General features: G+C 41.4%; 1 protein-coding gene across 9 annotated transcripts in view; it reads left to right on the top strand.

The window, feature by feature from the left end:
* ANKRD6 (ankyrin repeat domain 6) overlaps window positions 1-27,684 on the top strand; it is a 110,148-nt gene that overhangs the window by 65,364 nt on the left and 17,100 nt on the right. For 5 of the 9 annotated variants that reach the window (XM_090136013.1, XM_090136015.1, XM_090136010.1 and 2 more), the window contains 2 exons: window positions 10,192-10,457; window positions 20,352-20,450. In XM_090136013.1, coding sequence (XP_089992139.1) covers window positions 10,338-10,457; window positions 20,352-20,450 — 219 coding nt within the window. In that variant the 5' untranslated portion in view covers window positions 10,192-10,337. Of the gene's footprint in view, window positions 1-7,021; window positions 7,129-10,191; window positions 10,458-20,351; window positions 20,451-22,763; window positions 23,091-27,684 lie in introns of those variants that run through there. The other 4 variants (XM_090136008.1, XM_090136016.1, XM_090136009.1 and 1 more) reach the window with 2 other exon arrangements.

The following is a 27,684-nucleotide window of genomic DNA, read 5'->3' as shown; positions in this document are numbered from 1 at the left end:
TGAATAAGAAGAAATCCCTTTGCAATCCTCTGCTAAGAGTCCTATAATTTAAGCTATGATAAACTGAGAAGTATGTTGAAAGAAGTATAATTTACAGTTGATTATTTATTATGTTTTCTACTTCAAAAGTAGTCACAGCTATATGAATGTTTAAACAGGATAAGCACTCGGATACAGAAAAAGCATTGTGAGATGCTGGCTTTTGAGATAGATAAAGCTTGTAGTGCTTTCTGTAGAAGGTTATGTTCTTGACAACTGGAATGCATACAGTACTGACTGTTTCCCTGGCATGCAAAGCAGGACTGTTGTGCAGGGTAGAAAGGAAGATGAAAGACCAAAACCTGGAGAAATAGTTCCTTAAAATTTTCACCTCTGAAGTTGTCAGTGTTAAAAGGCCAAACATTTTGTGAGGATGCACTTAATTTCCTTTAAAATCAGATTTCTATTTTTGCATGCCCATATATGTTTATTTTTGTGTAGGTATGCGTACATAAAGCAGTTTTTTCATCCTCTCAGGTATATGGAGAAAATGTGAGAGGACAAAAATGTGAAGTGTTTTCCTAGAATCAGAATAGCTGAGGGATGTAATTATGTACGGAAATGAGCTGCAGGTCTGTCACATGTATACTTGCACATACGTATGCATGATATACACACAAAAAAAGAAATAACTTAGCTTTTCTTAGTTGGCCTACTTCACATGAAGAAGATTTGCACACAGGGATCTGAAGGTTTTCAACAAAGCACACGTTTGAGGTGATATAATATGTTCCTTAGTTGGTTATGTGAAGCATCTGACAGTAGTTCTTCATGAACCAGCTAAATTGAGACTGGTGATGATTCTTCTTTTGTTTGTTGTTTTTTTGTTGGTTTTGTTTTTTGTTTTTTGTTTTTCAATAGAGAGCCAGAGACTGTCTCCCTGGCTTCATAGAATCACAAGAGGGCTTGAATTCAAATGGGCCTTAAAGCCCACCCAATTCCAACCCCCCTGCTGTGGGCAGGGTTGCCAACCATTAGATCAGGCTGCCCAGGGAAAGCCACATCCTCTCTGCAAGGAGCTTACAATGTTCTGAATTGTTTCATTTTTTCTTCTGGACAGTGAAGCCTTTGCAAAGTAGCCTTTATGCTGGTGGAGGAGCTGGACTTGCGGAATCATCTCCAGAAGCAGCTTATGACTCAGAAAATGAAGGCTGAGAACGTGGTCCATGTAGAAAACAAGTCATTACTGAGATTTGTTGAGACTTTCTGCATCAGTTGTTTTTTACATTTTATTCCAGTTTGGGTATTTTAATTCTCATAAATCATAATGATTTACCACTGACAGGGCATGTCATGATGCAGCCAGGCAGACACAGTCTACTAGCAAATTGCAGAAAGCAGAATGTTTCTCACAGATACTATGAGATTGTTTTAATCTAGCTTGAGATGTTTAAACTATAGTTTTCAAGATGCTGTTTGATGAGGATATTAATTTTAGAATGTGATTCATTTGTCAGTAGAAAGGTACTTTAGGATGACATGGTATGTCCTTTGTTAACCCTAAAGGGAGTGTAACAGAGTAAGTCGGTGGTAAGTGTCTGCCCTGCCCAGTGAACCCTTTTGTATATGTTTGGTGTCACGATGCTGTCTAGAGAGCACCAGGGCTTTGCAGAGCCCTGAAAATTTCCATTCTGTTATCTGTGGTCAGAACAGACAAAGGTGGTAGCAAACAGCTCCTCAGTCTTTTTGTTTCCTCTTACTTGAGAATCTGAGATTCAGCTGCAGTCATCTATGACTGTCCTGGAAAAAAAAAATAATAGAATGGAAGTGATAACTAATAACAGTTATACAAACCTTAGCTCTGTGGTAAAATTTGTATGTGAATTTGTCTTGAAAGTATAGTCTATGCCATGCAATCTGTAAAATAAGAATTTATGAGAGCGTAGCTATGTTTTTCAGATGGATGGCAGAGAAGTTAGAATGTTTCTGGTTTCTTGTGAAGCTGGAGCAGAGCTGATGGTTTCTTACCTATTAGGAAAAAAACTTTCCTTTATAGAAGAATTGGTGGAAGAAAAATATGGGGGTGAATTGAGTGTGCAGCAGATGAGGCTGAACACAGACTCCATACGGGGAGGATGGGCATGGTTTGGATATTTCTTTTGAAGCTCTGTACATGTGAAAAGAAGTAGGAAACAACAAAGAAGGTACTAAGGAAACCACAGACAAGAATGCTGGTAGTGTTGTGAAAAAGTCTTGTGCTTTCTCTGCAGTGCTGTGATGCAGGAGCATGCTTGCACTACAGATATTGTTCTGCTGTTTGAATCCCACTGGTGAAAATGTCCAGCTTCCCTCGTCTCATCCCAAGTGAAAGTATAATGAATTAATCTGTTTGCTGTGCAAACTATTCCGTGTGTGGTTGACATTTTGTATACTTTCTTGTCATCTGGATGAAGAAATAATTTCCTCTTCTTGTGGTATAGACCTCGACCCCATAACCATGGGGGTGCAATTTTAAGCGTGTTGTTTGTTTCAATGGTTTCAAGTGGTTGTAGATTAATTAGGTAGAACTGGCTTGTTCGTCCCTCATGAGCTGTTGCCAGCCTTCTTGGTAATTATCACAAGGTTGTACAGGGCTCCTGGCAAGGGTACTAAACATCTGCTCAAGAGCAAATCTCCAGAGGAAAAAAAAAAAAGTGAAAACATAGCTGATTATTTAGGAGACAATTTGGTGCCACTTTTGCGCTACCATGTTGGGTTTGATTTTTAAGACAGTTAAAACTGCCTTTGATAGATCACATATGCAGTTAGAGTACTTGATTCGTAAATTTGTAATGGCCCAACTTACACAAATTATCAGTGAAGCAGAGCAGATATGTTAGGTCTATGACATTTACTGCAACAGGAATAATACAGTAATCATTGGCATCAGTGTTTTATGTGAAAAACTAATCATGCTGTTCAGCTGTTGTTTCAGGATGTGTTTCCACTTGGTGAGTCTTCATGTGTGTCATACAGAAATTCCACGGCTATGTTTGCTACTGGAATTGTAGGGGTTTTTGGTTGCCAGAGTTTACAAAGCATTATTAGCTAAGACAGACCTAGAAGTTCTGGAAGTGGTTCATAATGTGGTAGCCATGGTTTGTTCATAAGATATTGCTAATGATGCATTTTTATGGACCTGTTCAGGAGAGTGCCCAATCTTTCAAAGCAGCAACATTTACCGTCTCCAGTGCAGCCCCTTCAGGTGTAGCAGCCTGGGAAAGAAATCAAGACATCTGCAGAAAGCTTCTAAACTGATTTATGATTGTCTTAGAGGAAAATATTTTTAGTTCACAGTGATTGATTTTTCACAACTTGCAAGGAGATTTATGAAGCGAATAATACTTAAATATCCTTCACCATTTGTTGTGTATATATTGTCCTTTATGGATGTAATACATCAAGGGGACAAACTCTGAAGATATTTAGTGCTCATTTGACAGCCTGCTAACATGAACATTAAAACATTAAAAGCAGGGATACTGTACACAGTATTAGGATGATGTAGGCATGAATTGAACATTCTCTGTTCTCCCACAACATAAATACATTTGTTGGTGTCTGAGAATGGGAAGAAACTTGGTTTCCTTCCCCAGCAGAGGAAGATTTCCTATGCTAAGTTACAGAGCTTACTTCAGACACTGACTTGAGAGAGGGTGGCACCAATACTCAAAAATCTACATTTCCATGAGGTTGGTACATGGTAGGTACATAGTAGGTACATGGTAGAGGCAGACTTTCTCATTCCAGTATGGTGCTTGTAGGCTGCTGAGGTAGATGGAAAAGTGCCATTCGCGAAGGCAATTATGAAGAAAGGTGGAGGGATTTGGGCTTATGTAGCTTGGAGAGGAGAAAGCTCTGGGGAGACCTCGTTGCTATCTCCCAGTACTTAAAGGGAGTGCATAAAATGAGGGGGACCAAATTTTTACACAGTATGATAGTGATAGGAGAAGGGGGAATGTCTTTAAACTAAAAGAAAGGGAAATTCAGGCTAGATGTTAGGAAAAAGTTATTACTCAAGAGGATGGTGAGGCACTGAAACAGGCTGCCCAGAGAAAGCTGTAGATCCCTGGAGGCATTTGAGGCCAGGTTGGATGGAGCCCTGGGCAGCCTGATCCAGTGGGTGGCAGTCCTGTTCATGATGGGATTAGAACTGAGTGGGCTTTAAGTTCCCCTTCAATCTAAGCCATTCTATAACGTCTCCCACCCAGAAATCCCACTGTGCGTGACTGTAATGCAAATCTCTGTTCTCTCAGGAGCACAGCTGTATCCTGCTTCATTCCCAAGGCTCAGCCCCAGCACTTCTGTTGAGCAGCAATGAGCTGGAAAGGTCTCCTAACTGCACTTATGTAAATGAGACCAGGACATCTCTTTCTTGTGTGTTTGTGCGCCTACACTGCGTTGTAGCCAACAATGGATATTGTTTTACTGTGTAAACATTGCCTAACTGAAGAATGCTTGCTGTGAGCTGATCTTGCTTATGCTGAATGTTTTTGACGTGTGTGCGAATGCATGTAGTGAAAGAGAGGGTGGGAGAATAACAAAGTTGTGAAACTTCGGTGAGACAGACAAAATGAACAGCTGTCCTGTGAGGTGCTCTGGAATATGCTAAGGGCAGAGCCTGCCTAATGAATAACGAGGTAATTAAAGAGGAAGAAAAACAAGCAATTGTCTACATGCCGTGAGATTGGTGATGTATAACTGATGGTTTGAAGCATTGATCTCCATTGCTACTCTTCATGTGCCAGTGTCAGCAGGTGCAGCTTTGCCTGTTGTGGTGGCAACAAGGCTGGTTTGAGAGCTGCCAGGCATCTGAGAGCTTGTGTCTGGCTGTGGTGGACAGAGGGCTGCAGATCCATGCTGGTGGCAGGGCAGGGACATCAGCCTGGCTGTTTAGTGTTGGTGGGAACTTGTGGAGCAGCTGGCACACAGAGTTCCTTGGGAGACTGCTAAAGTGATTATTGAAGTAATTAATAGCAAGTAGGAAAAAAACAAAAAACAAATAAACAAAAGTTCTCAGATGAACCAGAGCATGCTGATTCTGGAGGTGATGGATTAGAGAACTGCATGCATGAAAACTGGATAATTTTCCTTGCATTGATAGCATTTCAAAACATGCCGTGTAAACAGCGTCAGAGACTGACATAGAAGAAAATAGCCTGTCTAGTTTCAAAATGTTCAGCAGTATACAGTCTAGCTCAAAAATTAGTATTGGTATAGTTGATAAATATGTATCAGAAGCAGATAGTTCTTGAATTGGTAGTCTGTTCTTGTTTTTCAGGTCTATCTATTGCTAGGATGAGAGGAAATGGCCTTAAGTTGCACTGGAAAGAGTGATGAGGCACTGGAAAGGGCTGCCCCGGGGAGGTGGTGGAGTCACTGTCCTGGAGGTGTTCAAGAAATGCGTGGATGTGATACTGAGGGACATGGTTAGTGGGCATGGTGGGGGTGGGCTGATAGTCAGATTAATGATCTGAGAGGTCATTTCCAACCTTAATGATTCTATGTTGTGCTTTTCATAATGACACGTTGGGCTCTTCTGAACTGTCTTTCAGGGCAGGAAGGAGTTTAGCAAAATATATACCTTTTTCCCAAAAGCTTTGTACTGGATTCATGGGGGAAACGAGAAAAACCATTCAAAGGAAAGCAGTGCTGCAGGTTTTGAAAAAACTCTGAAAGTCACTCAGCAGAAATGGAAGGTATATCTACATCCTGAGATAAATGATAAAATGAGTTAGGTTCCAGGAAACTCATTCTTTAATGCAATAACCCACCTTGTTACTTTGAGTACATTATTTGTGCTTATGTCATATTTTAAATATGACAAGCTACTTCTCAGAGAGAGTAGGTAAGAAAAAGAGAACACTGTGGATTTTAATATACTGTTATGTACTAATAAGCAAAGAAACCCATTTTCCTTGGAGAGCAGAGTAATGAAGAGATGGGCAGCATTAGAAATAGAAAGTTTTCTCGGAAGCTTTCTTAGAAAGAATTATTATGAGAATATTATAAAAGAGTACTATTATATATAATCTCATAAAACAAATGGTCTGGCTAAATCACACAGGATTTGTTTAAAATAATTTAGAATAATTATTACTTACATTGCATGGAATAAAGCTGCTAGGTGAATGAGTGCTTTTCTTGCAATACTCAGCACCATTTCTGGCAATGAACAGAGAAGAGAATTTGGGGGTCTACTGCAGGAAATGGGGCCCCCTTTTTCTATTCTTTTTTTTAATTTTTGTATTGAACCTTGTTACAATGGTAATAGTTAGAACTAGGAGCTTTTTGTTAGCCACACTGATGTTCAGATAGTAACTGAACTTGGTGATCTTACTAACTGAGAGTAACCTGTGCTCTGACATTGTATGATTTCCATTTATTACATGGGATTTTATAAAGTTGATTAGCTTACAAGTCTTAAGTCTTTCAGAGTTTTTCACCTTTTTTCTCTCTTTCCTGTAAGGGAAACCTTTATTTTCTTTTTTATCCTTTCTGTGAATATAGGAGAGGCTATCTTCCAGCCTGGCAGTGTCTGTGATGCTTGCTATGTGCTGGGCTTTTCTCTAGCTCTGGGAGGACTGCCTCCAGCAGCCAGACATTTCCTGGAGCTCCTGTACTCACGAGTGCCTGACTCATTGAGCTGCTAAAATCTGTGGAGATGTGGCTGGCTCTTGCTGGCTGCAGACATTGCCTCATTGCTGTGGGTCTGAAATACTGAACAGTGATATCAGCCCGAGTGTCCCCTGTCACACTGCGCTGATCAGGGGGCCACGTTGCTGTCTCTGTGCCGAGCCAAGCTGCAGCAGTGGGACCAATGGGCATTGCCCTGGGCTGCCATCCTGTGGGGTACTGGGGCTGGGCGTTGCTTTCCCTACCTGCCCCAGGTAAGCAATCTGATCTTTACCAGAGAAACACAGCGAGAGCTGCTGCTTATTGTAAAGCAAAACCTTTTTTTATTTTCTTTTTATTTTTTCTTCCTGTCTTGATTTCTTGGCAGAAGGATTGAACATCTCTGTGCTTTCCGAAAGGATAGGGGCAGGAGCACTACAGGATCCCTCGCACAAGGACTCTGCTGCTTGGAGGAAGTGGCAGTGATTTGGAATGGTAATGAGGACTTCAAATCTGGGCATTAGGCACTGGCAGCAGGGGCTGCCGCAGCGTCTGTACGCCTGTAATCACCTTATTGGTTTGTTTTGTACTACCTGGGTGCAAAAGAGCAGTTGGGCCTTTAATTGCAGCACTTGGGCATCTGCTGACTTCTCCCTCAGGCTGCCTGTGTAGACACATTCAAGAGAAGATGCTCTGTGTTTCTGAGGCCATGAAGAGATAAAGCTGGCTGGGAGGGGTTTGGTATCAGAAGATGAGTGAGGAGTTCTTGAACTCCATGTGTTAGGCTTCCTGTCCTGATCAGACACACTTTTCTGAGTTGTGAAGCATCCAAAACGTGCAGTTGAGGAAATGTAAAGCAGGAAGTGAGGATGTGTCCCATTGTGTGAAAACCATTCTGTAAGGCAGCTGGCATTGGGAACTGGTTTGTTACATGACTGCCCTGCTGCAGAGGAGACCCTCTGCTGCTGGAGGCTTAAACAGTGAGATGGAAACCCATGGGAGACTGACAGCTGGATCAGTTCCTTAATTATGCTTTTGTATGTGATCCGGAGGAGGCAAGAAGGCAAAACATATCACAGAGTATAGCTGCCACAGGCAGTCCCTCTGGGCTGTGGGGCTAATGATCACCAGAGAGAGCTTACTGCTGACATCAGAAAGGAGTGAGACAAGCTATGAAATGAGTGCAGCTTCCAGCCTCCACCTCTCACAGGTACATGCATACCTGTTAGCATGATTGCTCCCTGGCAGCACTGTGCTTTGCACCATCTGAGCACTGGTGTGTATTTGAGGTCTCCGATGCTTCAGCTAAATCATAATGAGCATCCGTAGTTTTTTGGGAGTTTGGTCAGAAATGTCTGTGTGTCAGGAAAATGTTTGCATTTAGTTTTCTGCAGCGAGTAGTAAAAGATCTCTCAATGTCAATGATGTTACTGATATATATATATGTATATATTTAAATTAGAGGATAAGAAAACCAAACAGGTTCTGATCAGAGATGTTCTGGAGCGCACAGAGCTGGCTGTTAGTGCACGGCTCCAGGTAGGGGTAGCCAGGCTTGCTGTTGGCTGGGGACAAACAGTTGACTGTAGAGTACGTTTGGAAACCACTGTTGCACAGGCAGGAGCTGGCATAGGAGCAAACAAGTTCACTACCTGGAAAGCTGACAGAGAACATAGTTTGCGTAAAGCTTGTCCTGCTCCCTGTGGTGGGCTTGGAGGGACAGGAACATGCTCCTGGCAGTGGGGATACTACCTGGGAGGGAGCAGGGCAGCCAAGTTGTGGGGCTTCAGCTTGCTTCAGTAACATCAGAAAAGCAAATACTTAAGGCAGATGAGATTGAACTTGTGTTACTTTTCACATATCAAATTGTTAATTATAGGCCACCTTCAGGGTGTACAGCTGCCTGGGGTATGGAGTTTGTTTCCTTGTTATCCCCTGCTGCGCTGCGTTTGAGACCTGGGAAGTTTTTGCCTTGTTCCTCTCTCTGAATAAATGCATAGCTGTTTCCTTATTGCTACAGACATGTTAGCAATGAGCAAGCGTGGGGATGGTAAAGAAAAGCCAGCCTGGATTCTTTCCCCGGAGATACCACTCATTCTTTCAAATTTCAGTACCCTACTGACCATTGAAAGTCCTTTTTTGTTGCTGATATGTACTGGTGAATATGAACGTGTAACATTGGAGTAAGAATTAAAAAGCCTCGCTCCCTGTATCTTGAAGACAAGAGGATGGTGTACCACAGCAACCCATGCACTTTTTCCTTCTTGTTGGGAGTGTCTTTCTAATATATGAATGGCAATGAAATCTGTCCTGGCAGTGCCCTCTCTGCTGATACTGTGAGCAAGAACATCAGAGTGGTGGAATTGTGATAGGAGGGCTTTGTGCTATCAGCCAGACTGACATAACCAGATCAATTTAGGGGGGCAGCCAAGCTGTGATGCAGTTAATAGGTTTTTGTTATAGCCGTTTTGAGTTATATTCAAAAGGATAACATAAGTGTGAAAGATGCTGTTTTCCACTGTCAGTCTCCAAGATCAGCTAGTCTCTGAACCTATTAAACTATGTGAAGTCTGTAGTACTAGTAGCTGGTAATGAGCAGTATAGTGGTATTTCAAGAGAAAGGAATATAAGTTGTCTGCACGCACACTGGCTATCTTGACGATGTTTTTGCTGTGCTGAACCAGTTAAATACCAAGGTGTGAAGTACTACCAAAGTAAAGGTAAAGCTGAAATCCTCCTGCACTGGGAATATTTGGATCCTTAAGCTCAAAGTGCTCTGCAGATAGATTTGCTGGAAGCATGTCACAAGTCTTTTATCAGCTCTGATGGTTCATTGTATTGGGCAGGTCATTGGAGACAGGAAAGAAGAACTTGCTCACAGTTATTTCCCTAGTTTGCATGAAGAATGCTAAATCTGAATTGTCCCCAGGGTCAGTGTGGCGTGATGTCAGCACCTCTCTGGGGATGCAGTTTCTCAGTGACAGCAAGGATCAGTGTTTCCCAATTTCAGGTTGTGATCCCTGCCAAAGGTGTCCTTGGAGTGGTTTACAGGAGGCTGTGAAGCGTTTTATACCAGCAAGAGAGCAGTCAGCTGCCTTTAATTGCTGACTGCTCTCAGTCCCACTGCAGAGATTTGTGTATTTGTATCTGCATCCCATAACTATAACCTACCCTTGCTCCCTTGGTCAAAACAGGCTGAGGTGCTGATAGCAACAAAGGGAGTTAACTCATCCTTGGCTGATGTATAGTCTGGGAGATGTAGGGAGAAAGAGAGAACAAAAGGGGGCCACACAAATACAGATCAGGCCAAAAGAGAGTTATGCTTTCAGAAAGTTTAAGGATTTAAATGAGGGGAATTAGGACATACTGAAAATGTGTGTCTGTATGCACTCCCTCTACCTTGCAGTAGAAGTGCAGTGATCCTTTCCAGGAGGCTTAGAGGTGTTTTGTTTGTGACCCCCTCCAAACCGATGAAGAGATGAGCGCTTGGGGAGGAGCTGCTGCAGTGCCTCGGTCTGTGAAATGTTGCTGACAGCAGTGTTGTTGTCTGATCCACAGGTCCAGAAGATGGCATAGGAACATCACTGCCTTCCAGAGAGCCGGGGTCCTTTCTTGCCTCTGCACTTGGACTGCTCTGAAGCTTTTGTTTCTGGACCGAAGAAACCTGTGAGCTGCTTGCCCTGCAAACCTTTCTCTCCTAATTCATGAGCCAGCAGGATGTGGTCGCTGTGCTTTCAGAACGGCTTCTCATAGCTGCGTACAAAGGCCAAGTGGATAATGTGGTGCAGCTTATCAACAAGGGTGCCAAGGTAGCAGTTACCAAGGTAACAGGAGAAAAACGCTTTACAAAATCCCTGGGAACTAACATAACTCCTAAACCATTGTCTGTGAAAATGCCCTTGCAGCTTTGCAATTCTGAATGTAATTGAGGCTAGCGGTGTTGAGATTTTCTTAAAGTTTATACGTATTAGCTCATGTAAATTTAAAAAATAGTGCATGTCTTGTAGTTGGACACTTTTCATTAGGTGCATGCATAGCTATAGTAAGTGCAGAATCCTTACAATGTACTGTGCTGGTGAAGGTGCGGTGGCATTTTTCAGAATGTGTGTTGACTTTTGTATGATGTGCAAAATGATGAATGGAACAATTCATCACTGTTGGGGGATGAGAGGAAGGGGGAATGCCACCTGTTGTGGTAAGATAAAGGCATGCAGAAAGCATTCCTTTGCTGTCAGAGTCTATTGGTACGGCAGTCCCACTCGTATCTGGTATCTTCACCCTTCTCATGCTGTGTAGTCCCCATCCAGCTGCAAACTTGGGGTTTGCAAACCGTGGTCCCTAGACCTTAGAGATAAAGTCAAAATCAAAGGATTTCTGCTTAGATTTTAAGAGAATCCAAGCGGATATTCAGCCACTCCTATCTCTCAATGGTAGAAATAATAGCAAATAAAAGATGAGGTAGAATGCAGCTGTTGCAGAGAAGGCAAAAAGCCCTAATGCAAATTAGATAAGCAAGATCTTCAGAGCTCTAACATAAAATCTGGGACATTCTGTTTTGACAGACTGTTGTTTTCTGTCATGTCTAGTCTGATTTCTGTTTCCATATTGGTTTTGAACACCATATATACACGGGAGCTAATATCCACAGACAGAAAGCAAATGTGAGTGCATGAGATAAGATTTTTTTTTCCTGTTTTTATCTGTCAGTAACAGTTGTTTGCAATTTTCTTTCTGCTGTTTGAGTTGTAGGTAGTATTTACTTTAAAAGCTGGAGTGAACCGAGGGTAATCATTTTTAGTGAATTTTGCATGCTAAAGCTGAGTGGTGTTTTGCAAGGATGTAATAAACATAAATGGTCCCATAAGGATACCTGTTTGCCTCTATTGTCTAGGCAGCTGTAGGTGATCAACAGTTATAGGAGGTGGTCAGTAATAGAGAAAAAATAAATGCATTTGAATAGTAACGGTTTTGTTTGATTGTTTTGCAATGGTTTGGGTTTTTTTTTAGTTTATTGAGTTTAGAGATTACTGAGGGACTTACCTGAAAATACATGAAGCATTGAAAGGATGCTGTTCTTCATACAAATTTATGTATTGATGTCGTTTGGAATTCTTCACTCTTTGAAACATGAAATTAGGTGTCTTTTGTAACAGTTGCCAGAATAGTCATGCCACTGATTTTACTGCTTCATGAAATTAGTTGCCATAATCCATAATTCTAATGCAAAATTGATACTTTCTCCTAGTTAAGGCTGTCTTCTTTGCAGTCATCAATGCTTTCTGTTAATTACAGTAACAGTAAAGGCATTTTGTATAAATCTGTTCAAAAACAAAATCAGGTTAATTTGATGAATGCAGATTTACCAAATGTGAAAGAAGTTTCTGTCCTATATGATATACAGGTGGCTTCCTGCTTCCATTACTTGCTTTGTTGTTCAACCTTTGAATGGAAAATCAGATCAAAACTTAATTGTTGCAAAACTGTGCAGGTGTGCAGTGTTGGTGGCTTCACTGGAAAGTCATGCAGAAATCCAGGCCCTTGAGTGAGCTCTGAGACCATCCCTGGGGCTGACCTGGCACTCCAGGGTTGCAGCTGTTGTTACCTGGAGGTTGTGGGTCATCCCCATGTAGCTCAGGATGGGTTGTGACAAAAGCTGTCCCTCTTGCCATTCTGGATGCAGCCTGGCATGTCAGCAGGATTGATCCACAGCAACCTCCGTTCAGGGAAGATGAAGTCAGATCTGAAAGACTGTGGAGGACTGTAGAGGATCTTGGAGTGACCAAGGCTACGTGTTGGGGGTGTTTTGATGGCACTAGAACACTTCTTCCTTTCCTGTTGTGTGGCAGGTAAAGGTGAGCTCAGTGCAAATCAGAAGGCGTGAGACCAAACTGCTGTCCTCATCAAAATCCATCAGTTCAGGCTCCTGGTCAGCACAGCATGCAGTTTGCATCTGGCTCTCACCCAGCCAGCTGCACAGGGATAGCACGAGCATATTTGCCTATGAAAGGCTATATAAACATACATATCCTGAAAGAGCTTGGCTCACTAATCTAGTGACACAGAGGCTGGAAGGAGAAAGAGGCATTTAAAGTCAAGGACATTGTTGTCAGGATTGAATGATATGTATGTGTAAACTGAAAAATTTAAGGGATTTTTTCAGCCATCAGAGAAGGTAGGTTCTTCTGTGGTCTTTCAATAAGCAGAAAAGGCCCAAAATAATAAAGATTTTTAAAATAGTGATTGTTAATTTTAGGTTGGGAATCAGATGACGAAGTAGGGTATTACTGATTAAGCTCTCAGATGAACTGAAGTGCAGAGCTTTCTCCCCTAGCCAAGACAAAACTCATTGTAAAATGCAGACTAAAAGGAAATGTAAATTTTTTCACACGCCTTAGTTCTCTTCTAGTTGTATACCTTCTATTTTTATTCATAATCTTCAGTTTGTTCTGTCAAATTAATTTTAGATTCTAGAGATTTGTTCCAAAGAAAAAAATGACTTTTGTACTTCTCAGCCAAGATTCCTCCTTAATTGTACCAGAGTTTTATTGAAAAAAGATATGCCGAGGCAAAGCTCTTTGGACAGAGAGGAACAGTTCCCTCATCACTTCAGGCTTGAAATGAGTTTCTGGTATGCATCTGTAAGCACAGACTGATTCCAGTGGAAAAACACCATGCAGAGCCACAGCTTGAAGGTACTGGACCTTTATTCTAAGGAGTTCTTTATTCAAACCAGATTAATTGAGCATGGCTTAAGGAGAATGAAGCATATTTTCCGTAACAAACCAAGGACTATTAAGTGCTGGATAGGTGGCAAGCTTGTCCAGTTCTATTTTTACTTTAATATTGAAGGTCATATGATACAGTTAATTGCTGCTTCAGTAAACAGTAATTCAGCTGCAAAACAGCATTTCATTTTTATCACCTCTACCTGGAGCTGAAGAAGAATGTGTAGGAATCAGAATTCAGTGTAGAATTCGTGTGCCCAAGTGCTCACTTCAGCATTTTCTCCTCAGTGCATTTGTTTCTTTTTGACAGCATTAATAGCAAGTCACCTGTCCAGCTAAGCCTTCCATTCCTGATGCAGCCGGTGTGAAAGTGTATGCTCCCACATCCTTCTGCCACCAGGAACAGCTGTGGGCTCTTTCCAGATTTGATGCATTTTAAAACATGGATGAAAAAAGGAAAAAGAGCTGATGGTGACAGTAGTGCTGGCAGTCTGATGATGGGGAAGGGGTGATGGTGGTACTGCATTGCAGGTGCTCATGCATGTTGTCCTGGTGCTGGGCCCTCTGCCCAGTCATGCAAGGTGGTGGTGAGGGACAGTCTTATTCATAGGCCCGATGCTTCACAGCTCTTCTTTGGGCATCTTGTCAGCCACAGTGCTGTCACTGCTCTGCCTAGTTGGACAAAGAGATCATTTCCATTTTTGTGCCTTTCCATTTGACGTTTTTCACAGGCTTGAAACTTACAGCTGTTTGAAAAAGAAAGAACAACTAACAAATTCAAACCAAAACAAACGAACAAAAAAGAAACAACTGCTAGTACAGATTAGCTGATTCTAACAAGCAAGTTTGTTTATAAGGTATTTTGGTGAATATACTGCCAAATCTGAAAGATTAAGAATTGAGCCTGGTATGATTAAGTCTTTTCTTCCAGTTTGCAAAACTTGTCCCATCTTTCACTTCCTTTGTAGTAGAGCTTTCTTTCAGTAAAGCTATTGACAGCTGCTTCTTGGAAGTTTAAGCACTGAGGCTTTTGCTGAGCTGCACTGCCTTGCTGTCCTCCTAGAACGTTGTTTTCCTTTCCCCAAGTTACTTTTAATTCTGACATTGTGAGGTGAGATGGATTCAGGAGAGGGCTGAGAACCACCAGAACTGGCAGAGGAGAAGTGGAGATAGAGATGTGTCAGGTAAGACCTGTTCTCTTGATCTTGTCTTTGGGATGGTGCCAAAAGGAGGGGATAACATAAGATTTCACCTCCTGTGCTTCAACTTTTAGTGTATCCTGAGGCCTGGCTGAAACCCTTGTCTCCCTCAGCACGCTGGGAACTTCAGCCCTTGCTGTGGGCTTGCATCATGCTGGGAGATGAAATTCAGCTCTGAACCTCTGTCATGGCTCACCCAAACAATGTGATACTTAGTGTTGGGATTCACTGGGGTGCTGCAGTGTGGTACCAGCATTCAGCACTCGGAATTAATATGGCCCAAAGAGCTGTGTGCTAGCTAGCACACAGAGAGGAATGTGCCACTGTCTGTTAAGCATGAAGAAGATTGCCAGAGGAAGCAGTATAGTAGCACAGGCAGTTTTAATGTAGTTTGCATATCACCACTGGGATTATGAATATTTTTTTCAAAGGAAAGCAGAATATAGCTTTTCTGCAGAGCATAGCATTAAGAACATGGCTATAAAATCGAATTCTGGAAAGAGAAGATGAGCATTTAAAAAAAAAGTGTGGAAGCTAGTGCTTCTATTTTAATTCAGCAATTCTGTTTGTTTATCTGTTTGCTTGTTTGATTTGATTTTTGAACTAGCTGTGTTACAGACCTCCCATATGGCAGTGTTTGATAGTGCTAGGGTACTTGTAGACCTGTCATCAACATTTCAACTTCAGAGCATGCAGAGTTCTTGAAAACAATTTTTTTTTTCCTATGTTGAGAAGGAAACAAAAAAAGAAATCTGTTCAGTGCTTTCACATATTTGTGCTACTTCAGCTTGAAAAAACTGCTTATTGACTTAAGCATCTGTTCTAAGCAATAAATAAAAATAAATGAAAGGGAAGTAGCAGACATTTAAAGACTGACTTAATGCCTGTTGAGGCCAGCGAGAAGCTTTCTGCTGACTTGAGTGAGCAGGTCATTCATGGGGAACAGCAAAACAAGTCATCAGCGTGAACAGTATGATGAGGGTTTGTGTTTGTTTTCAAGCTTTCTAAAACAATATGGATAGGAATGTTTTGGTATAAATGCGGAATGGATGAATAAACCACAGTGCTTGTGAAGCACAGCACAGGGAGAATTGAATGTATTTGCGTAAAAGTATCTAGAAATACATAAACACAAGGAAAGAGCCTGCAGCTCCTGGTGTTAGGCCCACCTGTATGGATTTGGTTGCAGAGCACACATCTGGAGCTGCTACTCCAAGAAAATTCTACTATTGTCATATTGACAATTGCCTGTCAGTATTTGGAAATTAGAACACAGGCTGAATATAAATAGAAAATTTAACTGCTGAAATTCATGTGGATGTTTACTGTGGATATTTGCTGTGCTTGACTGCAATCTGATACACCCCAGAGCTGTAGCTCTATGTCATGGTTGTTGGAAGTGACAGCATTAGTGCAAGAGATCCCATTTATTTGGTCAATAAGTCAGTGACGTGGGGGGATTTGTGTGATTTGTGGCCTGCTGAAGGAATTGTTTTCATTTGAATAAATGTCCAAACTGCATATTTTTTATATGAATGACCACTTTATTGGTTCATTAATCTAAGTTTCAGAAGTCTCTCATTTGTATTTCTGTAGTTGCCTGTAATAACCTCCAAACATTATAGTTGATATTTACAGAGGCCCATGAGCTGTTAAGTTTGCAATCTACATGCTAAGCAGCCTCGGGCTTTAGAGTTTTCTTTCTGTGATGAGTAGCTAAGAGGTGTTCTTGTTTATATATTTTTCCTCTCTTGCTAGGACCCCTATGCCTAGTCACATCAGACCTCTCTTTAGTGCTTCAGTGGGGAGTGTGAAATGTCTTTCTGGAGAGAACATGTAGAGAAATTTCTCTGTCCTCTTCTTTCTTCCTCATAGATATTTTGGGCAGGATACGTGGTTGTGAAAAAAAAACCCTGACGTCATAGTTTAAAAAAAATAGTCTTATTAGCCCATGAGAAATCTCCTTCCCAGCCAGTGAAGAATTGTTCTGGATTGGTATGGTACATATGTACACACATACAGTGTGTGTTTATGTATGTGTGGGGTGGGTGAGTGCATCTTTCCAGTGTTTGCATTGCCTGCACTGGAAGAGCACTGTCCTCCTGTGCCATCTCTCCTTGCTTTGATGTAACTGAGGAGAAAAATTCTGGCATTATCAGTTCTTGCAGTGTTATGATTAACGATGTGATGGCCAGTGTTTTTCCAAAACTTTGAACTGCTAATACAATGTAATGTGCTGGAATTGATCCTCCTTTCCACTCACCCATCCTGGTTGGGATCCTGGTTTCCCCAGTCTCCTTTTATAGACACTGGGAAGAGCTAAGGGACTGCACATATGCAGCAACTGTGGTCTCATAAGGGTTCTCATTCCAGTCTCCAACTGAAGGGGATACCTCTATAGAAACACACAAACCCTGTGGAATAGAAAGCTGAAGTGTATTTAATCATTCTCTAGTCTTTTGTTTCAACAACTCATTTTTCTAGAAGAGCTTTGGAGACCCAGCTGAATTTTTTGAATGGGATAATGACAGTGGATAGCACAACGATGCAACCTCTCTGTTTGCTCCATAACAGGAATGGCCAAAGCTGCTATGTGTGAGCTTCTTCTCCATGCATCACTGAAAAAATGGTGATGCTTGGTTTTGCTGGTTGAAGTGATTAGAATGGAGTTGGTAACTCTACTAACCTTGCTTTCCAAGGCTGGCAGTTCTGCCTGCTACCTGCCCATCCAACCCCTCACCTCTTTCCTATCACCATAGAAATCACTGCTCTCCCTGACCCAGCTGTGGTGTCTCCCATTGAGGACTCCTCCTGTTCCAGCACTGGTCTTCTGAAGCTGAGGCAGAGGAAACAGCCCAGCTGTTGAGATGAGGGTTAGTCCTTCCTGGTGAAATGGGAAATTTGTACTGCTAAGGGAAAGTGGTTGCAACCACTTTATTTTTAGGTACCTTAAAGCATCGAATGGGCAGGTGAAGGTGGTGTGCCCTGTGAGATCTAGGTCTGCTGCTGTGTTTTGCAGCCGTTTTCTTGAGAAACACGTGGCTTGGATGTGTGTCCCTTGGAGACTTTCCCTTTTCCTCCACACATGTTATGGGGTGCTTGTCTACAGAAGTATGTTAGGTGAGGAAAATATGTTCTTTGTATTAAAAATAAACTCATACTCTTCTTTCATAGTTTATTTTTAACAAAATACCTTTGGCTACACCTCTGCTTTTTTTCAGTGTTTAGAGATGGCTATCTTATCAGAAAATTCCCCGTTGGAATAAATTCATGTGGTTGATGCTGCTCTCATTTCACAGCACACGAGCTGGCTTCAGCTTGGGTTTATTTGGGACTTTTTCTGCTCCATATGCAGTTAACAATAAGCTGTTTTCGCAATACATTAGTAACCCACTGGGAAGTGAGACATCCTGGTTAAGTGATTTATTTATTGCAATTAAGTAATGCAGAAATTCAGAACCCATAAACCTGAACATGCTGGAGCATATTTCCATAATCCAAATGTATTGTTCATAGCTGGGAATGCTTTGTCAACTCAGCTTCTGATTCTTTTTCTTTTTTTTCACGTTGCCTAGAGACTTTTATGCCTCCTGCCATTGAGTTACTTGAAACTGACTTCACACTGGCTGTTCTGCAGGCTGGGGCAGAAGATGTGCTCCGCATGGCTGGGCCAGCCCTTTGCTGGGGAGGCTTTGCTGATGAACCTGTGTCTAGAGCTATAGAATATCCTGAGTTGGAAGGGATCTACAAGGATCATAGAATTATAGAATATTCTGAGTTGGAATGGACCCATAAGGATCGAAGTGAGGATGCCAACAAGAAGCAACAAGCAGCAGGCTGTTGCCACTCATTCGACATAGAGGAGCTGGTGGGGACAGCAGGAAGCAAGCCCTTCCCACGCCCTGAGAGATGCTGGAAGGAAAGCTTCCCATGCTGGAATGAGTTGTTGCCTCCTACTTCTGAAAGGGTACAGGAGAAAATAGTTGCTTTGAGAGACCAAAGTTCCACGCTGGGTGTGGGCTTTTCCCTTAGATCTGGCCCTTCAGATCAATCATGGTGTAATTAATCAACGTTTAACATTTTCAAAGCAGCGTGCAACTATTAGCTACTGACACAGACATTTTGTCTCCAGCATTATTATGGGTTTCAGTGCTACTTTGTTGTGAAGAGACTGAGTTTTGAAGACATTACCAGATAGGCAGGGATGGGAATTTCTATATGCAAACAGTGCTGTCCTGAGCATGTTTTTTTGCTTACCTGGAATAGCTCTCACACTCAGGAATTTCTGTAAAATCTCAGAGAGTTAATGGTTGTCTTCTGTTCATTTAAGGCCACTACTCAGTTCTTGAGGTGTTTGCTTATTTTATAGCTGATATAGTAGATACACAGTTTATCTTATCTTGCAGTGTGAGTTCTTGGATTGCAAAATAGACAGTGAAGCAGTGATAAAGAAATAGACGTACAGATGAAAGGTAGTATAATGTTTCTTCATCTCATAAAATGCCTAATGTAGAAAATTGGCATTCTTTGTGAAAATCATCAGTGATCTTAGCAAGGATAAGAACCCTGTTTTCTAAATTCCACTGAAATACAAATGTGCAGTGAACAATTTCAGAATTGTTCCTACTTAACAGTTTGTAAGGTGATGCTTTGAGGTGTACTGAAGAGATGCACACATGCATATGTGCACATACATTTCCTAGGGTAGAAGTTAGTTCTTGACTCTCCCCTTCTGAATCTTCTTTTAGAGATTTATATGGGTTAGAATTCTAGGGAATCACTTGTTCTAGGTCTCCTTTGTAGTACAACACAGTCTCGTATGATCTTTTCACTCTTTGAACCTCTTTCAACATACATTCTTTTGCCTCTTCTAGAAGAAGCCTATTTCTCTTTTCCTGAAATGTTTCACTTTTTATTTCTGCCAAAGGATGATCAAACGTAGTTCAGTTATGTGTGAATATTGTTTTTCTCTTGTCATTTCACTTAGAATTTTAATAAGACTTCTGTTGGGGATTTACTTTTTTTTAATTTGATTTTACTGTCAAATTTGTCTTTTTTATTTACTTCTTAAGCTATATATCACCCATCTCTCTAATTAAAGTTTTTCTGTCCCTCTGTTCACTTGGGAATTGTCCTTGATTACACTACAGATTGATTTTCTTGTGAATATTTTAAATTCTATTTCTATATAGCCTAGACATTGGGAATGTTTAAAAATAAGCATTGTCTAAAAACACTCAGCATGTCGTTGGCAAAAAGAGTTTGGCTGTCCTACACTTTAGGTCACCTGGAGAGATTACAACTCTTCCGTTTCTTTTGAGGGGAGCATGTTGTGCATAACAGTCAGTAATTCTTACTTCTGTTGCAAAGATGGTACCCATTGCAATCTATGAATTTGCCTTTTACAGCTACTTTGTTGTACTGAGTGGAATTAGAAGTGGTTGAAAAGTCCCCTGTGCTCCAGGGGAACAGAACTAAAAGAATCATGAAGTCCCTTTGTGCATGAACATAAAGCTGAATCTGAGTTTGTAAGGAAATGTCCTTACATGAGCATGTCCTTATGTGAATAGAATATCCCTTTTGTAGATTATCATCAGGATAAACTGAAATGTTGCAGAACACAGAGAAGGAGTTTTCAGCATTTCCTACACTGATGTCTGTCAACTGTTGCTATTGCAGGCGTGCTTCGAATAGAGAGATACACAGAAGAGGGAGAAGAAGAGGATACAATTCTGGTCATCTTTTATGCATAGAAAATCACCTTCATTTGTTGGTATTTTCTTCTCATTCACAGCATGGCCGGACCCCCCTTCATCTTGCTGCCCATAAGGGTCATCTCCATGTTGTCCAGATCTTGTTGAAAGCAGGTTGTGACTTGGATATTCAGGATGATGTAAGTAAATACAGCCTCTGTTGTTTCATCAGTAATTTTGCAAATGAGAATAGGCTTTCACTTTGAAGTAGGATTAAAAGAATACAAAATCTGTCTCTACATTTTTGAATTTGGAGATGCAGCCTCTAATTTGGAGATGCAAAGTTGCATGGGAGGCAAAGTAAAATGTAGTGTTTTTCAGTGAGACGTTTGCTCCTCACGCTCCAGCTGTGGAGCTTTATGAGTGCTCTGATTGTGCCAGGCTGGTGTGAGCAGCCTGAGAACCATTGTCTGCTGTTCAGTACAGGGATTAAACAAGAATTTGTTGTACCATGTGGGGGACCACTGGAGGACATCTGGTAGGGGATGTATTTGTTGTGATGTTTGCCTGAAGTGGGAGATGCTCACATGCCTCAGTGTATTGGACAACTGCCTAGGCACTCAACCCATTGACTGCTATGGTTGATGTGGGATGGTCGCATCTGTCAGGCTGTTGTATGGTGAAGCATCAGCACAATGCAACCAGCTTTGAGTTTAGCAAATGGTAGTTTGTTTTCATTCAGTAAAATATGTAATTTATTGGAACTAGATTGTTTTCCATAGAAATGGATCTAATTTTGTTCCAGACTTTAAGGCTTGTTGGAAGGGTGGTAACAACGTTTTAGTTACCTTACTGTGATGAATGAAAATGTAGTTTAATAATTGTGATTTCCTCTAGACTTGTTGCTAACTTCTGATTGTTTACTGACACAAATTTGAGGAAGATTTGCTTTATTTCCCTCTGTAGTAAAGAAGGTGTAGATTTTTCAAGGGACTTAGAAATCCATGGGTGGCTAGTAGAGGCACCCGTATGACTATTAAAAAGACAGAAAATGTCTAGGTGCCTTTTGAAAATCCATTTAGGCATTTATTTGCATACAGAGGTCCTCAAATGTCTGTAGAAACTGGAAAACTGATTTCCTTCTCCACCTGAGTAGCTGCTTCCCCATGAGATGGGAGCAATCTGTGTCTGGCAAGGGTACAGCGTTACATCCAACTTTGTTCTGGGGTATTTTTAATTCTAGGAAGAAACTTTGTTTCCTGCTTCCTTTGGGCTTGCACTATACCTGTCTGTGAATTGGACAGGATTTGCAAGTGTAATGGGAGTGTCGGTTTGCTCAGATGTGTTCTGGTTTTAGACATCTCCCAGTAAAAATGATTCATCAGGTGTTTAAGACAAAATTGCAGGTACCTTACAAATACAGTTGGTGTTCCTGAGAAACACAAGTTGCTGCTCTAGTACTGCAAGAACTTCTGCTGATTTGCTCAGATTGGGTTTCTATGAAAACTGCTTTTTGAGTAAGTCTGTTTTCCTATTTATTTATTTATTATCAATCCTCTAGTCATAAATTCTAGGCTATTCATCTGATTCATTAACCATAAGGGAAAATAGTAAATCAGTGGTTAGCACCATTTCATTTCAGTGAAGAGCCTTCTGCTGCAGAAACATTCAGCTCCTGGAAGACAGTATTTCACTTGCCTACCAAGGTCTTCTCAGGGGCTTTGTTCACAGCAATTGGATCTGGCTCCTTAATGCGGTGACTGTTCTGAATAGAATAGGTGCATGCTTGATGCTGTTTCCTAAAAGCATAGTTTGGTTTTTGGCTCAGTATTTAGTACCAGTCATCCAGTTTGAAACCAAGGAAAGCTTAGGTAGTTGCTTTGTCTTAGAAGGTGGGTTTCAACTTGTCTTGGAGCAGGAGGAAGACTGAACTGCAAGTGAGCATTTGTGCTTGTGAAAGGTAATAACTTAATTGTTTCTGCTTTCCTTTTACATAGGTCTTCAAAGAAGGTTCTTTATGTTTTCTCCTTGTATAATTCATTTTTACACTTTATTTATGCCATACAGAAGTGCTGATATTCTTTTTAAATTCCCATCTATCACTTATGCCTTCAATCACTTTTACTGTTTGCTTATTTGGCAGTGAAGGCATTTTAGCATCAAATGTTGATTAACATGATTACATTTCATTTCAGGAATACATATTTAGGTTCAGAGATGAAATTGTTCATGAGGGTGAGGGTATCATATTTCAGAGAAAATTAAATTATTTATTTGGCTGTTGTCTGTAGAATTGTGGTAACAGAAAGAAAGTTCTTCAAGTTCTGAAAATATGATGCGTATTTTCTCTTAATACCAAGAGATCACCAAACATGTTATTTTGGAGTTGACTGTAGCTAATAAATCCAGTACTAAGTTTTCATCTGCTACATGACAAGCAGAAGCTGTAAAATTGCTGAATGCTATGGAGAGATTCGAACACTAACTTCATGTTCTACAGATACATTCTTTAAAGCACAGCAAGAGCCGTGAGAATTAGTTGAAGAATGACCTCCAGTGGCCTGGAGTGGGATTATTATGAATTTAATCCGGCGGAGTCCAGCTCTGTAGAGTACGCAACCCCAGGAGCTAATTCTTTCCTTCTCCCTGCCAATACTGAAAGTTCTTACTGGGATCCCAATGCAATCTCTGACTGGTCAATGAGTATTCATACAGCTCACACCTCAGAAATAGTCAAGGAGAAAGTTGTCCATGTGAAGGAAATCAAGGACGAGAAAAATAAGAAAAACCAGAAGAGAAAGGCTAGAAAGGAACCTAGAAGATCAGAGAGAGAGAAGGAGGTTAGAAACTTGTGCATCAATCCTGCCTTGAGCTTCACTTCTCCATGGCTGCATGCTGCAAAATCTTGGACTGGCAGCCTGGCATGACAGCTCTTGGAGGTGCATGATTGCATGGCGAGCTTTGCGCTGGGTGCTCTGCATAGTTTCCTGCCCTGTACGCACTCTCTGAAAGTTTAATTAGAGAAAAAAGCTTACCTTTGAAACTCTGAAGAGGCCCTGGAGCTTCTCTTCTGGAAGCTCCAGTTTGAGAAGCAGAAAAATAATTTCAAATGAAATAATCCAGGGTTCAAAATAATTTCTAGGTGAACGTAAGTGTATGAAGTGGCTTATTCCTGTACTCCCATTTAAGTCTCATTTAGTGTCGTTTAAGCTTTAGTTTCTTTCAGTCATGTTTATTTTCTTCATGCCTCAATCAGTTCAGCTGGTCATGCATCATCATTTGTCATCCAGAGTGAAATTCTTCTTGCTGTGCATTTGTGATGACTGTTTTTCTTCAGCAAAGGAGGGGGGCACTGGCACTGGGAAACACTTTGCCCATTTAGTTGCCTTTGTATCCAACTGCTTCAGAATATTCAAATATGCTTGTATGTTCTTCAGACTATTTTACCCTTGGTTATATTTTCACTTTCAAATGTTTTAAGCTTTCAACTGTAAATCCAATTATATAATTTCAAAGTTTAAGACTTTTGCAAATGCCAGCTTTTTGCATCAGAGATTGAACGCATGAGTTTTTTCTCTTGATTCTGGTGCAATTCTGTAGCAAAGTAGTTTGATGATTTCTGATAACATGAAAAGACAGGGAGGATGAAAAGCCTGACATTGGAGGGAGTTTTAAAGGAGTCCAGGAACTGGAGGATGCTCTGGAGAAAAGGAATGTGTAAGAATACAAGATGTGGTTATAATACTTCTTTTTTAATCAGAAAAAGGGAAAAGTAACACATATTGCAAACTAGTGTAAAGTAGATCTTATTGAATCGAGGGATTAGAGTCTATAATAATGACTCCAATACTTCTGTGCTGTTCCTCTATTGTGTGTGTGACAGAGGCAGGAGAGCTGGAAGAATTACTAATAACTACTTGAAAATCTTTTCAAAGTTGCTTGCTTTATTTTCTTTCCATGGAGTGAACTTCAGATATGATATAGACAGCTGTCCATTTACTGTGTGTCTGGTGCCAATGGTTGCATCCACTTCTTGAAGTTAGTCATCAAATTAAGAAAGTTTAGGAGCCTAGAAGGCTATCTTAAACACCAACTGGCCTTGCCAACACTACAGTGCTAAAGGAAATGATAATGATAAAATCTATGGAAAAGGTCAATGTGTAGATATGTACCTTTCTTCAGGATTCACAACCTGCAGCCCTCTCCTGAAAGCAGTCAAGAACACAGTTTCATATTTTGGAAACATCCTCAGGCCTTTCTATGCAATAGCTCTGTTGTATTTGGAGTACTCCAGATGTACAGTCCCTCATTCTTTGCCCAAGGAATGCAAACTCATGTTCCTGGTCTCCCACCAGCATCTCCCTCTCTCTAGCCCAGTGAATACAGGTGTTTTTCCTGATGGTGGAGTAATTTTGACACAGAAGTGCTCTCATGGCAAGAGAAGCTGGGTGAGTCACATAACCACTGGCACTGGTTCCAGCAAGCGTGCTGACAGTTGGAGGGGGAGCACTTTTGGGTGGGCTGGGGTTCACAAAGTCCTCCTTGGTTCCATCCCAGCTCCGATGCCTCGTGGTGCTGTGCAAGCTGCAATGTCCACAGACTCTGGGTAGAAATGCCCAAGTTTTCATTGCTTTCAATGCAATTGAAAAGAAAATTTCAATGCAATTCAAGAAAAGCAGCAGCTAAGGCAAAGGATTTGAGAGACACCGGTGCCTTACATCTCTACATCTACATTAGGTACCTTATATCTACCACATCTCACAGAAGTGCCTTAATGTCCTTTTGGCTTCCAGCCTATGTCTGCATTTAGGCAAGCTTGATTCTTTTGTTTCTGTCAAGGTCACATCTGTGTAACACTGGAGTTATTGCTCCTCATTGTTCCTGGTTTGCAGCCTGTTCCTAAGGTGTAAATCACTTGCAAATAGAACCATAAACTGTGCCCAACATAATAGCCTGGGCAGCTAATGTACACTTTCAGGTGATTTTTTTCCTTTGGCTGTCTAGACCAGTCCCTTAATGCCTTGCTAAAGGCGGAACTCTGATGAACACTTTCAGAGACAGTTATTTTAGCAATTTAATAAAAAAGATACATGAGTCAGTGATTGCACTGCCTGAATGTACGGACTCCAGAAGAAATACAGCTCATCTTTTACATCTGGCTCCATAAAGGGCCATGCAAAGGTTTGCTCCTCTACTAATGGGGAGGAAAGGTAGGTTAAAAATAGAGTGATGCACTCGGTATCACTTTATACTCGCAGTATGTGACTTATGCCTGGGCTGCTCAATAGCTCATGACACAGAAGGAATTATGATCTATTGATTCAGCTTCCCTGGCATGTAGTCAATGTGTATGTGCTGAGGTGTGAGGGAATGGTTCAGAGAACCCTGCCCCAGTGGCTGAGGTTGTGGCGACTGTCAAAAAATTGGGATCTTCCTGAACTTCACTGTCTCTCCTAAGACAGGCAGGACCTGAGATGTCCTCTGACACTCCCTCATACGGGAATGAGGTATTTACAGACCTGGGGAGAAGGATGCAATATAGGACAAAACCTATGGATGGCTCCCAGTGCCTCCCCACTGTGATAACTGTTGTGGGGCTGGGTGAATGACAAGAGCAGTCTTGATTGAAAGTGGCACATCCAAGGCAATCCATTTGTGCCCCCAGTCTGATCTCCGTGATCAATTTTCCAGGCTTCAAAGAAGCAAAAAGTTGAAGCTTCCTCTGTCAGAATGGCAGATGTCATCTTTGGGGAGATCTCACTGCAGCCTTCCAGTACTTACAGGAGCTTATAAACAAGATGGAGACCAGCTTCTTACAGTCTGACAAGGCAGGAGAAGGGAGAACGGTTTTAAAGTAGAAGAAGGGAGATTTAGGTTAAATATTAGGAGAAAATTCTTCACTCAAAGAGAGGTGAGGCACTGGCACAGCTGCCCAGAAAAGCTGTGGATGCCCCATCTCTCAAGCACTGGGGGCCAGGTTGGATGGCCCTGGGCAGCCTGAGCTGGTGGAGGGCAGCACTGCTCCCAGCATGGGGTTGGAACTGGGTCGGCTTTAAGGTCCCTTCCAACCCAGGCTGTTCTGTAATTCCATGATCTTGTTTTACTCCCTGTAATGCCTTTCTGTAGCTTTGCTGATGCTGCAGTGCTAGGTGGGACAAACTGATGGATTACTTACCAGTTTGGAGTAAGTGAATGAAATGACCTTTGGACTCCCCACGGTTCTAATTGGAGATGTTAAGTTCTTCCCTGGCTTGTTTGAGAACAGATTCCTATGCAGGAATAGTTTCTGGAAGCTATCTGACACTACAGATGAGATAGTTTATTTTGGAGGTTTTCCATAAAGTTTTGGTTATCTTTAAGTAAACATAAACTCAGTGAACTTGCACTGCTTTCAGTTCTGCTGCACTTCAAAAAGTCCCAGTTGTTAAGACTGTTCTTTTGTTTGTTTAAATTCTCTTAAAATACATTGCTGTCCTTAGTAGGGGCAGGAGCAAAAGAATATGTGACCTCTAAGGATGAAAATCAGGTAGCAAATTAAAATGAGCAAACAACAAAAAAGCACATCCTACCCTCAATGCTATTTTTAAAAATCAACTTCATTAAGTAAGTCAATGTAATGATTTATTGATGGTGAAAGTTAGCATTACAGAGGGTACTGAAATGGATGTCAGTATAAGGGCTGTCGGTGCTTGTCTTGCCCTTATGGAGTAGTAACTGTTTTGGTGTAATTAGTATAAATGACACTGAGAGCACTTTTTAAGTTAGCTGCTAATTGCCTTTGAGAACAAATGATTGAAATTATCCAATTATTTAAATACTGTGGGACAGAAAATAAGGAAATCTGTCTAGTTTTTAATATAACCCAGAATTATCTGATAAAGATCTGTAGCAGAGAAATTTTGTATCTATTTAGGACAAGCTACCTGCAAACTTTCTTTTTTTTTTTTTCCGGATAAATTGCATATCTCTGCTCTTCATATATTTTGATGGACATTGGGTAAGCAGATGCAGGGTGGGCACCCTTTCTGTTGTACATTCTTTCCCAAAAAGGCCACGTGCAGCTCTGAAGCTGGTTTTTTTTGCCCAGGCTCAAAAGCTGTGCTTCTGCATTGCGAGTTTAAAGAAGCTTCAAAGAACAACCATTGTGAGAGCAGTGGGGACACTGCAGGTTGATTTCCTGTCAGTGGGTCAGTCTTACAGCACTGCAGAAATTCTCCCGTTTCCCCTCTTTTCTCACTATCTCACAACATGCGTGTAACAGTACTTAGATGGCCCTGTTGCAAGGCAGGGTGAGAAGTAATGTCTGGTGTGTGAGGAGCCACGTCCTGGTGGAACAGCAGCTCCAGTGGTGCAGGGACCTCTGAACCTCCCCTGATTGAGTCTCCCTAGCCTCCCATTTCTGGAAGGCTTGTTGAGAATCAATCCTGGGCTCTG

This window comes from Phasianus colchicus, chromosome 2, assembly GCF_987193195.1.
Source record: "Phasianus colchicus chromosome 2, bPhaCol1.hap1.1, whole genome shotgun sequence".
NCBI classification, from domain to species: domain Eukaryota; kingdom Metazoa; phylum Chordata; class Aves; order Galliformes; family Phasianidae; genus Phasianus; species Phasianus colchicus.
The sequence above is the reverse complement of the archived record's forward strand: the minus strand, read 5'-3'. Positions and strand labels throughout refer to the sequence as shown.